This window comes from Macrosteles quadrilineatus, unplaced genomic scaffold (assembly GCF_028750875.1).
Source record: "Macrosteles quadrilineatus isolate MER2022 unplaced genomic scaffold, UCM_ALF_1.0 Scaffold_8__2_contigs__length_117827958, whole genome shotgun sequence".
NCBI lineage: Eukaryota > Metazoa > Arthropoda > Insecta > Hemiptera > Cicadellidae > Macrosteles > Macrosteles quadrilineatus.
In genome coordinates, this window is record NW_026542601.1 from 38757883 (window position 1) to 38771354 (window position 13472).

At 33.9% G+C, this 13472-nt stretch overlaps 1 protein-coding gene across 4 annotated transcripts in view; it reads left to right on the forward strand.

Annotated features, from left to right (window-relative positions):
* Window positions 1-13472, forward strand: part of LOC129000878 (putative inorganic phosphate cotransporter) — a 67954-nt gene that overhangs the window by 37625 nt on the left and 16857 nt on the right. For 3 of the 4 annotated variants that reach the window (XM_054427942.1, XM_054427941.1, XM_054427943.1), the window contains exons 2-5: window positions 10231-10433; window positions 11717-11950; window positions 12371-12458; window positions 13222-13445. In XM_054427942.1, the coding sequence (XP_054283917.1) occupies window positions 10231-10433; window positions 11717-11950; window positions 12371-12458; window positions 13222-13445 (749 nt within the window). Of the gene's footprint in view, window positions 1-3744; window positions 3860-10230; window positions 10434-11716; window positions 11951-12370; window positions 12459-13221; window positions 13446-13472 lie in introns of those variants that run through there. The other variant, XM_054427944.1, reaches the window with a different exon arrangement.

The following is a 13472-nucleotide window of genomic DNA, read 5'->3' on the forward strand; positions in this document are numbered from 1 at the left end:
CCATCAGTCAACGTGTGTTTGCTTTTTCTGCTTTTGCTATTTACACCTTTGCCTAAAGTGATTGACGAAGAAATAACTCCTAGTCATGATTGTGATAGCCGAAATTACCTACTTTTGTCATTTGAGGGATCTGTCTGTCTGGATTCTAGACTAAAGACTTCTATACAATCTGATAACGATGAATTAGCCTAATCAAACAAAATTGTATCATTTATAGAGATATATCTTATGGCTTACAGTGTAGCGAGAGTCTCAATACATAGAAAAATTACATCTCCTTAATCCATTATGCTTTTAGATGCAAATCTGGCCTCCGAACCACAGGGTCGCGGCATTTCCAAAAAGCCATTTGCGATTGGTATGATTTGAACCTACAGTCTTCCATGACGAAAGCTCCGAGCTCCAACTTCTACAACATTCGCACCCCATCACACCAATATCAAAATACAAATTATGAACAGTTGTTTCGAAATCAAAATTAATTATTTGTAATTTATCTGCAGGTTTTCATAAAACAGAAAAATTGCGTCTTTTCTAATGGGGTCTGACATTGAAATTCTTCCGATCCAATTTAAGGTGATGTTAATTAGTAGCCTATGTATTACATGCAATCAATATAAATTAATTGTTTACCTTAATATCGTGAGGGAAATAACCATACCTAATCTAACAAGACACTAACCTAACCTCATTTACATCTCATGCATTTGCAGGACAAATTTTAATTGTGGTGACCCTCATTTAAAAATACCTAGGAAATATAATGAAAAGCTTGTCCATTCGTACAACTGTTTCAACCAGTGACACGACACGAGACACGACCATATTTCTCGTCATTCGTTGTACGTTAGGAATGTATGTAATTGTTGTACCAAGAAGGCAAGGCAAGTCTGCCTGACAACTGGTGGACAGTAAAACAAGAGACAAGACTACGATACTTGCAATAAAACATCTTCCTGTCTCGAGATACATTTAAAATATATATGTTTGTGTGAATTTTCTAACTTAACAGATTTTAAGACATTGTTTTTATTCTTATTAACATCATTCTTTAACCATAGTTTTCCAAATTTATAATTTGTATGCCATTAATATAATTATTACTTTGCATGATTTCCCTCATAGGATTATTTACCAAGGGTTACAATTCGATTCCAGACCCCTAAACTTACATGGAAAATGACTGCAGATATACCTTTAAAGCAAATATAGAAATAAACGGTATCAGCATTCTGACACATACTTTCTCCCATAAGTTTGTCAACAGCCTTTATTATGTGTAAGCGGTGAGAGTAAATATACGGAAATGGGATGGGTACAATTTTGATCAGAATTTAAAGGACTATAACGTACTAAATTTTTATCAAAATCTTTCGGGCCATTTTTGTGAAAATCCAATTTTTCCGTTATTTTATGGGGTTTTTATGGGAAAATAACATAGTTTACAATAACTTTTGAACCGTAATTTTTAATGAAATGGGATTTGTACCATTTTGTTTAGAATATAAAGGACTATAACATACTAAATTTTTATCAAAATCGTTCGGTCTTTGCCGTTTTTGGGAAAATCCTATTTTTCCGTTATTTTATGTTGTTTTATGGGAAAATCCCCATTAAAAATCAAAATTTCATAAAAATTTAAAAAAACTATCAAAATTGTAAGGACCATAACATACTGTGTTAAATAAAAACCGAATTCTTTTCTAAAATCCTATTTTTCGTCATTTTATGGGGTTTTTATGGGAAAATAACATAATTTACCATAACTTTTGAACCGTAATTTTTAGAGAAATGGGATTTGTACCATTTTGTTCAGAATATAAAGGGCTACAACATACTAAATTTTTATCAAAATCGTTCGGGCCATTTTTGAGAAAATTCGATTTTTCCGGTTTTTTATGGGTTTTTATGGGAAAATCCCCATTAAAAAACAAAATTTCAAACCGCTAAAACTGCTGTTATCTTTAGAATCTGTAAAAGCATAAATAAAACCACTCCTGTTCTGTCTTGTGCACTGTAGAGGTCGTGTTTTGTTTACAATTTGTTTCTTGATGTCCCAGTAATTTAAAACCTCGTTTAACCAAATAAAACGATCTATTAAAGCACAAATCATGAAATTAACCCTAAAATAATAGAAACAAAATTTTGTTTGACACTAGCGATCAGTGTCAACGAACATGAACTAGACACGAAAAAAGAGCTTCAAACTTTACAATAGTTTGAGAAGTCTACTTATGTTGGTTAGTCTATGGTGAAAGGTACTTTAAACAGAGGAAATATTTTGTCAACACCAGCGCACTTAGACGCAACTAAATATGAAAACTTTAAAACAGCCTCAGGAATTTTTAGAGATCAACTCAAAGTATCTAAATTCTACACTTAATGATTACACCCTTCTAAGTGCCTTATACATAAGAAAGCGTATTGCAATAAGATTTTGTCTTTTACGAGTTCGTAATTTCACTCTGTGGACTTACCAACTCAAGACATTACTGATTACTCTATGCATTCTCCGCAGTATTTTTAAACCTATTACAGTCTGCCTCAAGCAAGTTCATTTAATGACAGTACATAAGGAGAGGGGCGTGGTTCGACCTTCGCACAATCTGTAATTATTGCCAAAATGATTGCAGAAATAGCTACTTCTGTTTGATAGAATTTATTTGAGATATAACGCAAGTAATCCAAACTAAATCTCTAATAGGAATACAACTATATTGCAGTTTCAATAAATAATCAAAGATTCGTAACAAAATACAACCAAACTTGTTTGTAAAACTATAGTGGGAAGCTTAAAGAAGAACTGGTTTTAACACTTAATTTTATTTTTACAATAGGGTGATTGACAACTTATTTTAGAAACCAGGCAGATTACAATCAGGCTCCAAGGCTACTTAAGACCGTTTGTGATGAACTAGGCAAAACATAAAGCTTGATATGATATTTTTATTGGAAACAGTCTTTTACTAGTGCACTCGCCATGTGTATCCAAAAAAGTAGTTCACGGTAGACACTTGAGAGTGTTTTCTACTATAATTTTCTAATAGATTTTCTACTAATCTTACATTTGACGCCTATAAGCCTTTCGAAGGTTTAAAACCTAACCCAGGAGTCATTGTCATGTTTTTAGTGAACGGCCTGTGCCTGTATTCATTGTCCTCGAATAATAATCTGCTCTTGGTTGAGAATCAAGAAGAATCAAGAATCAAGAAGAATCAATAATCAAGAATTAATTCATTTCATTTACTATGTACATTCAAGAAAGAACTACAAAATATACTTTACGGTTTTATTTTTTTTTTTTTAATTTGCTTCCACGAGGGACGTTCTTTTACTAAATGTCTAAATGATACAATGAAAATAAATTAATTTTACAGACATATCGATTAACATCAGTTAATATGTTCTTAAATGTTTAGCACTTTGTTTGTTTCAAACCAATAAGCAAAAAAATAATATGTTATTTTGTTAGGCTGGGTTGAATGATGAAAATATAATTTTTAATTAAGATTCCTTTGTATACGTAGGTTTACACAGTTGGTCATAAGCTCATAAAAATTAGTGAATTGTTTCAACCGTTTTAAACTGTTTTATGTACGTAACAAAATTTAAGATGGAATTTATTAGCGGAAAACATATAAAAATTAAAAACGTAGAGTCATCGCTGATATTATATATCGTAAACGCTCGCATCTGTGTAAACAGCTACAAACGGAGTATGGTTAATACCACAGTAGTGGGATGGTGGGAACCTAACAGTGAGCTTTAGAGGTTAAGGTCCCAGATAAGTGTGATTTATATGCAAATTTCTGCTTTTGGTGATTGATGCCTAATAGGACAACAATAAAGTTTTCAAAAGGTAATCTTTCATAACTTACTAGTAGCACAAGCCTCAAAACGAAAATAAATAGATACATTATATAGACTTGATATTAGTTATCTGAGTTCATACGTTTTTTTGCTCAAAGTGGTGTGCCATTACTGAAGGTATTGTATACACATCAGGAAAATATATCACAGATAGGCATTGCAGACACACTATACCTTCATTTAAAAAGGTACAAATTTCTTTTTATTGCTGGGATAACCAAGAACAAGATATAAAGGGTGTCCCAATAAGAAAGCCGGATTTTAAATGTAAATAAGCCATATATTTTCACGCTAAATTTACAATATGAAACATGAATCTTAAAGCATAGTATCTCCGATTAGTAATGTAATATTATGTCTCGTAAGTGCTGACTTACTTTTACCTGCTGACAAGCCCGACATCTCTTGACAAAGTTTTCCATCACTTTTTCACACACTTCCTGTTGAATTCCATTAATGGCACGAATAATTTCCTCCTTCAGATCTTGGATTGTTTGAGTATTATTGGCGAAAACAAGTGACTTTAAATGTGACCAAAGAAAGTAGTCGCACGGTGTTAACTAGCACGATCTTGCTTAGATGAATGTGTGCTTCTTCGCTGAACAGCAAAGTTTTTGAAAACATGTCATTTTCATCTTGATTTCCAACCACCCAGTTTGCAAATTCAATCCGTTTTACGGGATCTCTTTTCTTGATCTCTTGTGTGAGTTGAATTTTGTAAGGGAAGATCTTTACAAGAATGCTTTGTACTGTGCTCCGAGCTAGGCCTAACTGTTGACTACGCCGACGAATCGATGTTCTTGCGTTGTCCTCTACACTATCATGTACAGCCTCAATATTTTCAAGGAAGCGACCTGCCCGACTTCGAACTGGTCCCTTAATGTCCAAAACTGTGACAATTTCTTCGAACTTAGAAATACATCTCCGGACAGATGACTCATTTGGTGCAAAATCTCGGCAGAAAATAACGCGCAGCTTCCGCACCGTTTCGGCGAAGCATTCACGGTGCTTGTAGTGAACTTTAACTATGACCAAGCGAAATCAGCGATTTAGAACATAGAGACTGGGGGAACATCGAAGCCGTTGCCTTAGCTCAGCTAAAATACACATGAATAATTTGGTAATTTGTTAGTTAAAAATCTACAAAAAAATAAAAAGCTAGATAATTTTTACATGCAGTATATATGAAGCTCGTTTTCATCATAACATTCAAAATGTTAGGTGTGCACTTATTCATTACAAAATATTTAGTGAATTTGACCAGTTATATCAGGGGTGTTCAATCAGTAGCAATACTAATTCTATAATGTTTACTATCGAGTGGGAAGTGGGAAAATATAAATCAATCTACACTACTTGAAACCATTCATATTTTGAATTTTGAAAATATCATTTTCTTAATATTATATCACTAATCTAGAAAAACTGTTCAAACATTTTGTTGAGCAGTTTCAAAAATATTTAACAGAATCAGCAACGTATCGAGCATTTTTCTTCTCCGCGTTACCAGGTTGCATTATGCTATTATTATTGTCCGAATGGTAATGATTGTCAACCTTGAACTACACTCTGTAGAATGCCGCCTTGCCAATGCCACTAACAGCTTATCAAGGCTACAGCTGACTATAATCTTTTTTCTTATGCTTTAGCTCAGGTTAAGTTTTGTTTACAATATTTTAGCTACCACGCAGCTTGATAATAATGGAAATGGACTTACACAACACCCTTTTATATGTAGAGTGCATATAAAATACACAATCAGTATCCATAGCATTGCAATAGAATTGTTTTATTGTCACCGCTGCCTAGCAACTATATTTAAAACTTATTATTATTTTTGCTGATTCCTCAAATCATTTATTCACATATCCCTGTGTTGACTATCAGTGTGCATTATTATTGTGGTGAATAGTGGTAATAGGGTATAGTGTGGTGAAAAATAGCGTTCGTACCACGGACCAAAATGGTTTTGGCCCTTTGGTACGAAATATACTATTGTATTACTGCATTCTGTTTGGTTTATTTCAGCTTAACTTAACCAATCAATAGTTTTGTTAATACTTATGAAGTCAAACGGGGTGAAGCCCGTGGGTAAAAGCTAGTATGTTTAAAAATCAGTATTATATTTTTTATTTTCATTACGTAGGCCTAAACTTAAAATTTTAACTAAAACCTCAGATCCCAATCAATCAACCAATTAATTATTTAAGATGGAGACGCCGCTATGTGCGTATTTTAACCCAAATATGAGTGAAGGATGAATGGAGTTGAGTGGTGCGATAGTGACAAAAGGCCGACATGTTCCTTAGACACAGCTGTTAATTAATAGCCCATACAGCTAATTGCAACTAAGGGACCTACAGTCAATAGTGGAATCCGGGGAACCACATTTTTCCCCTTGAAAATAACGAATTGGTCTAATTATCAGGATAGTACTGCGCATAGTGGTAGTACTCACTAGTGCGGACGTTAATCCCCACCAGGGAGCATCGCATCCACAGTGTATGCCTATAAATATCCACAATTCGTTACCTCATAGCATCAGCTGGATTACAGGACGCGCCACCCATCCTAGTCCCATGGATTAGTTAGTAAAATTATACTTCGTGCAATCATAAAAAACCTTTTACACGTTAAAATAAACTGGGACTTGTTCCTGTGAATGATCAACATATATCTGTAGTAATCTTTCCAGTAGCATTGGTTTTATACCATAAATTAAAGTATTAGCACGTATTAGTGTGTGTATATATAGATATCTAAAGTCAATGCCAGTAGCTGTTGGACTAACAAACCCCTCCGTTCCCAGTTACATGATTACGTCTCAGAAGCGGAAATTCCACTGGTGCTGGCGCCAGCGATCAATTCGCCATAAAAGGGATCAAACATTGATCGAGGCCGTTGATCATTCCGTAGCACCGCTCCAGAGTGTTGTATGAAGAAAGCCGCCTGCCTTGTTATTATTGAATATTTATAAGACCGGCAAATCATGCTGCTCAACTTATTGTCAATGTCGAGGGTTGGCAAGCCTTGCAGCCGTCATGAGTGGCGGGAAAACGTATATTTCAAAATTATTGGACCGTCGTCTCAGTGGGTTTTAAACATTTACTGTAACAAAATTATTTGGATTTTAGGATGGTTTGGTGATTTCTCAAAGCCAATTACTGTGAATTTTTTTTTAGATTTAATGAGACAGTTAATAACTCATAGCAATAGATCAAAAATATGGTAGGGAAAACATAATACAAAAACCAGTTTGAATGCTACACAGTGATCCAAACCTTGTGAAATAATCAGTGGGGCTGATAAAATTTCTATGCAAGAGATGTCAAACAGAATGAAAAGAAAATATAATAGTAATAAAGTTGGTGAGTTTTAAAAATGGGAAATCCCCCCCCCCATAAAACCCTGTTTACACTGTCCAACCAAGCTGGTGCACAAACTCGTTTGAACATAGGTTTACACTTTAGTACCAATTTTCATCATAATCAGATGATTTTTACTCTAGTTATCGTGCTTACGGACACACACATGTATATGAATTTCATCTGATGTTGTTTTTGGACCCTGGGAACATCAAAATGAAAAAGTAAATTGGTCCAGAGGGTCTAGGTCTGACCATGAGACCTATGGTAATAGCTTATTTTCTACATGGAAAATTTGCTTAAAGTAGCCCAATAGTCGAATAGTCAATTGTTTTTTAAACTGTGTATATATACTCTAATCGAAATGTAAAATTCACTAAAGGCTGTTAGTGGAGATATTTCTTCCAATACAGCAAAAGTACTTCCTAACAACAACTACAGTATTAAACCGTTTTCTGAAGAGGCAATAACCTCGTAAAGATAATAAAGATTACTTGAATGTCGTAAAACAAATTCTTAATAACCGTGCTGTTAATGACTTGGAAATAAGCCAAGCAAGCAAGGCAATACAGTATATTAAACTCACCTTGCAATAATAATTACAGACTTCCAGACACTTGTTCTATAATTCATTACCATAATTGCACATTTCGCTTCATTCAAGAATGTACATAAATATCTTGACTGCATACGGAGTGAATTAAAAATGGTTGTGACTTAGTATTAAATGCCAAGAATCAAAAACGCATAAATAAAGAAAAACGCTTTTCTGCCTCATGTAATAAAAGGATATGACCTATGATAAACTTTAGAGTGCAAAAAGCTACCTATGACACTGACACACAGTCTAGGTGTATACTCATCAATGTTCACATATGATTGAAGGACAAGTGTAGAGTTAAAGAGATGATAGATTTGTTAATAGATAAAATCAGCTGATAATTAGCCTAGGACTAAACAAATCTGTGATCTCTTGATCTGGGTTTAATTTTGAACTGTAAGAAGCCACTGACTTTTCACAGAAATAGAACCGACAACATTATGTACCTTACGAACATTATAAATTATTTTTTATCCAAGCTCTAGTCCAGGATTGTTTTTACATTATTGGCATGAAATAATGTAAAAAACATCCTAGGCTAGATCTTAGATAAAAATCATTCATAATGCTCGTAAGGTACAGAAGGTTGTCGGTTCTATCTGTGTGAAAAGTCAGTAGCTTTTTAAAGTGATAATGCCGCAACATCGAGGTTGTGGCATTATCACTTTAGCCTGATCCATTGGTCATTTGGCGAGATTTGAACCTGGGACCGAAATACCGTCATCTATCAGGACTATCAGCTCGATCTCCTATAAATGCAATACAGTACTTACAATCCTATCCCTTGTTAATAATTTTCTTAACAAGGGAAGGTAGGAAAAGCAAGATAGAAAAACCAGTTTGAATGCTACACAGTGAAACAAACATTGTGAAATAATCAGTGGGGGTGATACAATTTCTATGCAAGAGATGTCAAACAAACAGAAAATATAATACTGTAGTAACAAGTTTGATTAAAGAGAGTTTAAGTTATCCCAGTTTTTACCTGAAAAGGGTTATTATTGCTATATATTTCTGTTACTTCCCATTGTCACAATTATGATATCACCGCGTATTAGGATAGAAAATAGACAAGACTGGAAAGTTTCAGCCAAACTATTTATCTGTTTTATAAGCAAGTTTCGTTGTAATTTCAATTACACACTTAAAAAATAAGAATACCCTCGCCACCTACAGCAAACCTGCTGACTAAGCGAATATCCATTTGTCTGAATTGATTTTCGATTAAATCTATTTAAATAACATTAGGTTTAACGAGTACCTAGGTTTGCTGCTACAAGGAAACTAATAAAGTGTGTTTTTGGTAAAAATATTAATATCTTAGTATAAAATAAATAAATTTGCCAAGTTTGATCAATATAATATATTGATATATATTTTAAGTAAGCAAACACATACAATGATATATTATTGACACATATTTTACACAAACTAACAAACAGTACATACCACATCTTATGTATGTATTACGACATTTTGCCAAATATTTTGGAATATTCTACAGGAAAGTGATATACCTATTTGTTTTTTTACTGTGAACTTGTTCATTTAAGTAAACAATGACAACATAAAGATTACATGATAGGCGTATGTGAATAATTATCATATATATTTTATTTAAGATATATTATATCTATAAACAAGCAAACTACAACATTTTATAATATTCTACCTAAGAATAACATAGAAATTTTAAATTTTCAATTTTTTGAATTTTCTCCGTTACCAATAACCGTACAAAAACACTTTGATATACTAATTTATTTGTTTTTTAAGCTCTTTAAAAAAGTCTAGAAAGAAATTGGGAAATCTTGTGTTTTGAGGGTCAAAAATGAGAAAGACCAATTTTTACCCCACGTAAAAGACGTAAAACCCTGTTCCCATGGTCCGATCATGCTGGTTCGCAAACTCATTCAAGTTCATCCCGCTTTACACCTTCAATCCGAATTTCATCAAAATCGGACAAAAATTACTCAAGTTATGGCGTTCACGGACAATATATATATACTTGGTAATAGCTACTTCCCTATAGGGAAATTCACTAAAACCAATTGAAAAACTATTAAGTGAGCCAAGTTTTTGGCATGCAGGTGAGATAAGCCAAACGACACTGAGGGGATAAAATTAGGTAACAAAAGATGTAAATGATAAAAAACTTTTACATTGTTGTAAACTACACTTCCATAATAAAACTCTTGTCCAGTCTTTACATCAATAAAATATTCATATACAAAGGGGTCTGAAAAAGACGTTTGCTTTGGAACCTCAAACCTAATAGAAATACGATCACCTCTGAAATAAATTTTCTTAGGCCAAAGATATAGCAAATGCAGAAACCATTTTCAAAACAAAAACAATTGAGTTACCTACCACTGATGATCGCTTCTGTTTCAGGATGTATGCCCCAACGCTACGTATTCGGACTCATGGGGTTCCTCGCTGTGGCCAACGCCTACGCGATGAGGAGCGTTTTAAGCGTCGCCATCACAGAGATGGTTGTAGTGCATCATGGGAAATTGGGTCAACACGTTCTCATACCCGACCCAAACGCTTGTCCGATACAAAACTCCTCAACTAAACCTCATCATTACAACCCAGTGAGTAATCTTACAATCTCATTCTCAACATGTACAATCTTTACTCACTGGATTGATAATAAACGTGTGTCTCCATAACTATAAACTATCATAAACTCAGTGTTTAATTTGTATTGACTTGAGTCTACATTTTTCAAACAAGTTTTTGAAAAAAGTTGCTCTAGATGTTAGCCATCGAAATTCCATGAACTATATATTTCTGTGAGTTGAACAAGTTATTCAACAGATTTAAACCTCTTTTAGATAAGACTTAAATTCTTAGTTCTTTAAAAAGAGCAACATTATAGTCTCGTCCCTTTCTGTATGTGCTGTATGTGATTGTTTTTATCTAATTTAGTTGTGAGTTGTGAGGTAATTTTTCTATTTATGTAGCATGTAAGGTGCCAGCCTACTAGAACCACATCTGGAACCTATTACTGTAACTCAGCTAGTTTAAAATATTCCACAAAATGAGTTACTATACTTTAATACTTTTAACAATGATAGTAGTTGTCAAAGAGTTATGGAGTATTATTATTCAATCATTATTAAATTACAAAAGTTTTATAACCTTATTTTTACAAAAATCTTTGGTTTTTTCTCTGCCATGCTAACTACCCTTTTAACCTCTGGCGTACCTGGGTCTGGGCCCACCGTTCAGAGTGAAAAGAGAACTTTTCAGTTCTCTGAACTAAAGCAGCTCTGATCAAGGAGGTTCCACTAGCCATTTGTTGGAGTAATCTTCTCTAGATGTATGATAATAAATGCATATATACTTTCTTTTTCTTCAACAAAGTTTTTGTGTACAGAGTCTTTCCAATATCATGATAAAATTTTTGCAAATCCATTCCAAGACTGGACAATTTTCTAAAATACATAAGCCCACTATGGGCATTTAGTCCGGTTGACTTTTTTTAATACGGCTTGATAAATGTACGTACGTGTAAAAAACAAATAGATATATCACTTTCTTGTAGAATATTCCAAAATATTTGGCAAAATGTCGTAATACATACATAAGATATGGTATGTACTGTTTGTTAGTTTGTGTAAAATATGTGTCAATAATATATCAACGTATATGTTTGCTTACTTAAAATATATGTCAATATTAGATCAACGTATGTTTGTTAGTGTAAAATGTACGTACATTTTGTGTACTTGTTCATTTACGTAAACAATGACAACATAAAGATTACATGATATGCGTATGTGAATATTATCAAAATCAAATTCATTAGCATTTGGAAAAATGTCACTTTTGAGCTACTGGTACCACTTTCTTTACAGCAATGCATTTTCAGGAAAACGAATTTGACTGGGATGAGAAGACTCAGGGATACATTCTCTCTGCCTTCTTCTGGGGCTATGTCCTCACCCACATTCCCGGAGGACTTCTTGCCGAGAGATTTGGTGGGAAGCAGACCCTCGGGCTGGGGATTCTCAGCACTTCAATTTTGACGATCCTGACTCCGTTTGCCGCCCGAGCAGGGCCGAGGTGGCTCATAACCACAAGATTTGTCGAAGGTCTTGGAGAGGTTAGTATTCCACAATGTTCCAAGAGTTTGACAGTCTCCCTAGATAACGTGTGATCCTCATAGAACTCTGAACTCTGTGGTTAAAAAATGCTTTTAAAAGAAAGAAAAATGTGTTTTCCATTAGTTTTTTGTTTTATACACAATCTAAAGTTCTGTCCCTATATGGTTAGGTACCAGATTTTTGCACTGATTTAGTATTGACTTTATGAATATTAATAAAACACTAAGGAAAGTATTACGGGAAGAGGAGGGCTTAAGCTTTTCAGGTGATACCTTGTTTAATAACCCTGATATAAATCATCTTAGAAGTTAGGAATAATCAGAAATAATTTCCAAAAATAAAATATTTGTATCTAAAGATTTTACTACACTAGGTGATATATTATCATGTTTAAAAATAAAAATCGCCTTATCTTGCAGGGCACCACGTTCCCAGCACTAAACGTTCTACTGGCTCAATGGGTACCTCCCATGGAAAGAGGGAAATTGGGTGCTTTGGTGTTTGCAGGTGAAATTAAATTTTATAATAATTTAGCTTTACTCATGCTTAAAAACTACATAAAAATGTAAAATTGAAAAGAGTGGATTTTAAAACCTACTGGAAAATTTACAATACTGATCCCATTGATCATAGAATCTGTATTTGTAGAATTTATTTGTGGACACAGTATTTTTGTTGCTTTATTTGAGTAGTATTGCCAGGAGTCAGTATACAATAAGATTTTTTGAGAGGAGGGGTTAAATGTTGTGGGCTAAATGCAGAGGGTAAATTTGTACAAGATTGTTTTTGAAATATCGTTTTTAAAGGGTCGAATAAACATTTTGTACCACCTCAGATGAATAGTACAATTTTTTCTGATTTTTTACCATTTCAAATGGAAAACTCTCTTTATACATGACCATAACTGATTCTTGTGTGATTTTTTGGGAGGATAACCCAATTTTATTATTACAGCTACATGCATTAGCTGCTAACCCAATTTTTCTAACAGTTTTACCTAACACCTAAAAGTTGATTGGTTTTTTATGTAATGTAGTTCCAAACTATTTATCAAGAACAAATAAAACTAAAATTGTATAATCTAACGTGAATCGTAACATTGGTTTTAATAATCAATTTATTTTAATCAACAAAAATAATTTTAAATTTCCACAGGCTAGCTACCCAAGCTTCTTCTTTGGCTACTTGCATTTTACCACTATCTCTAACATAAATACCCACATTATCCACATAGTATCCACATAACATCCATATGATGTCCACATTTCAGGTAACCAGATCGGAACTGTGGTGTCCAGCACTCTTACCGGCGTCATGCTACAACATTGGGACGGAGATTGGCCTTTTGTCTTCTACTTGTTTGGTGTCCTCGGGGTCGTGTGGTACGTCGTGTTCTGCTTCCTTTGCTACAACGACCCTGCGTCTCACCCTTACATCTCTACCGAGGAGCGGGAATACCTGTCGGAGACTATTGGCTGCCTCAAGCGTAGAGAGGTAAGTTGAATAAGAGAATGCATGTAA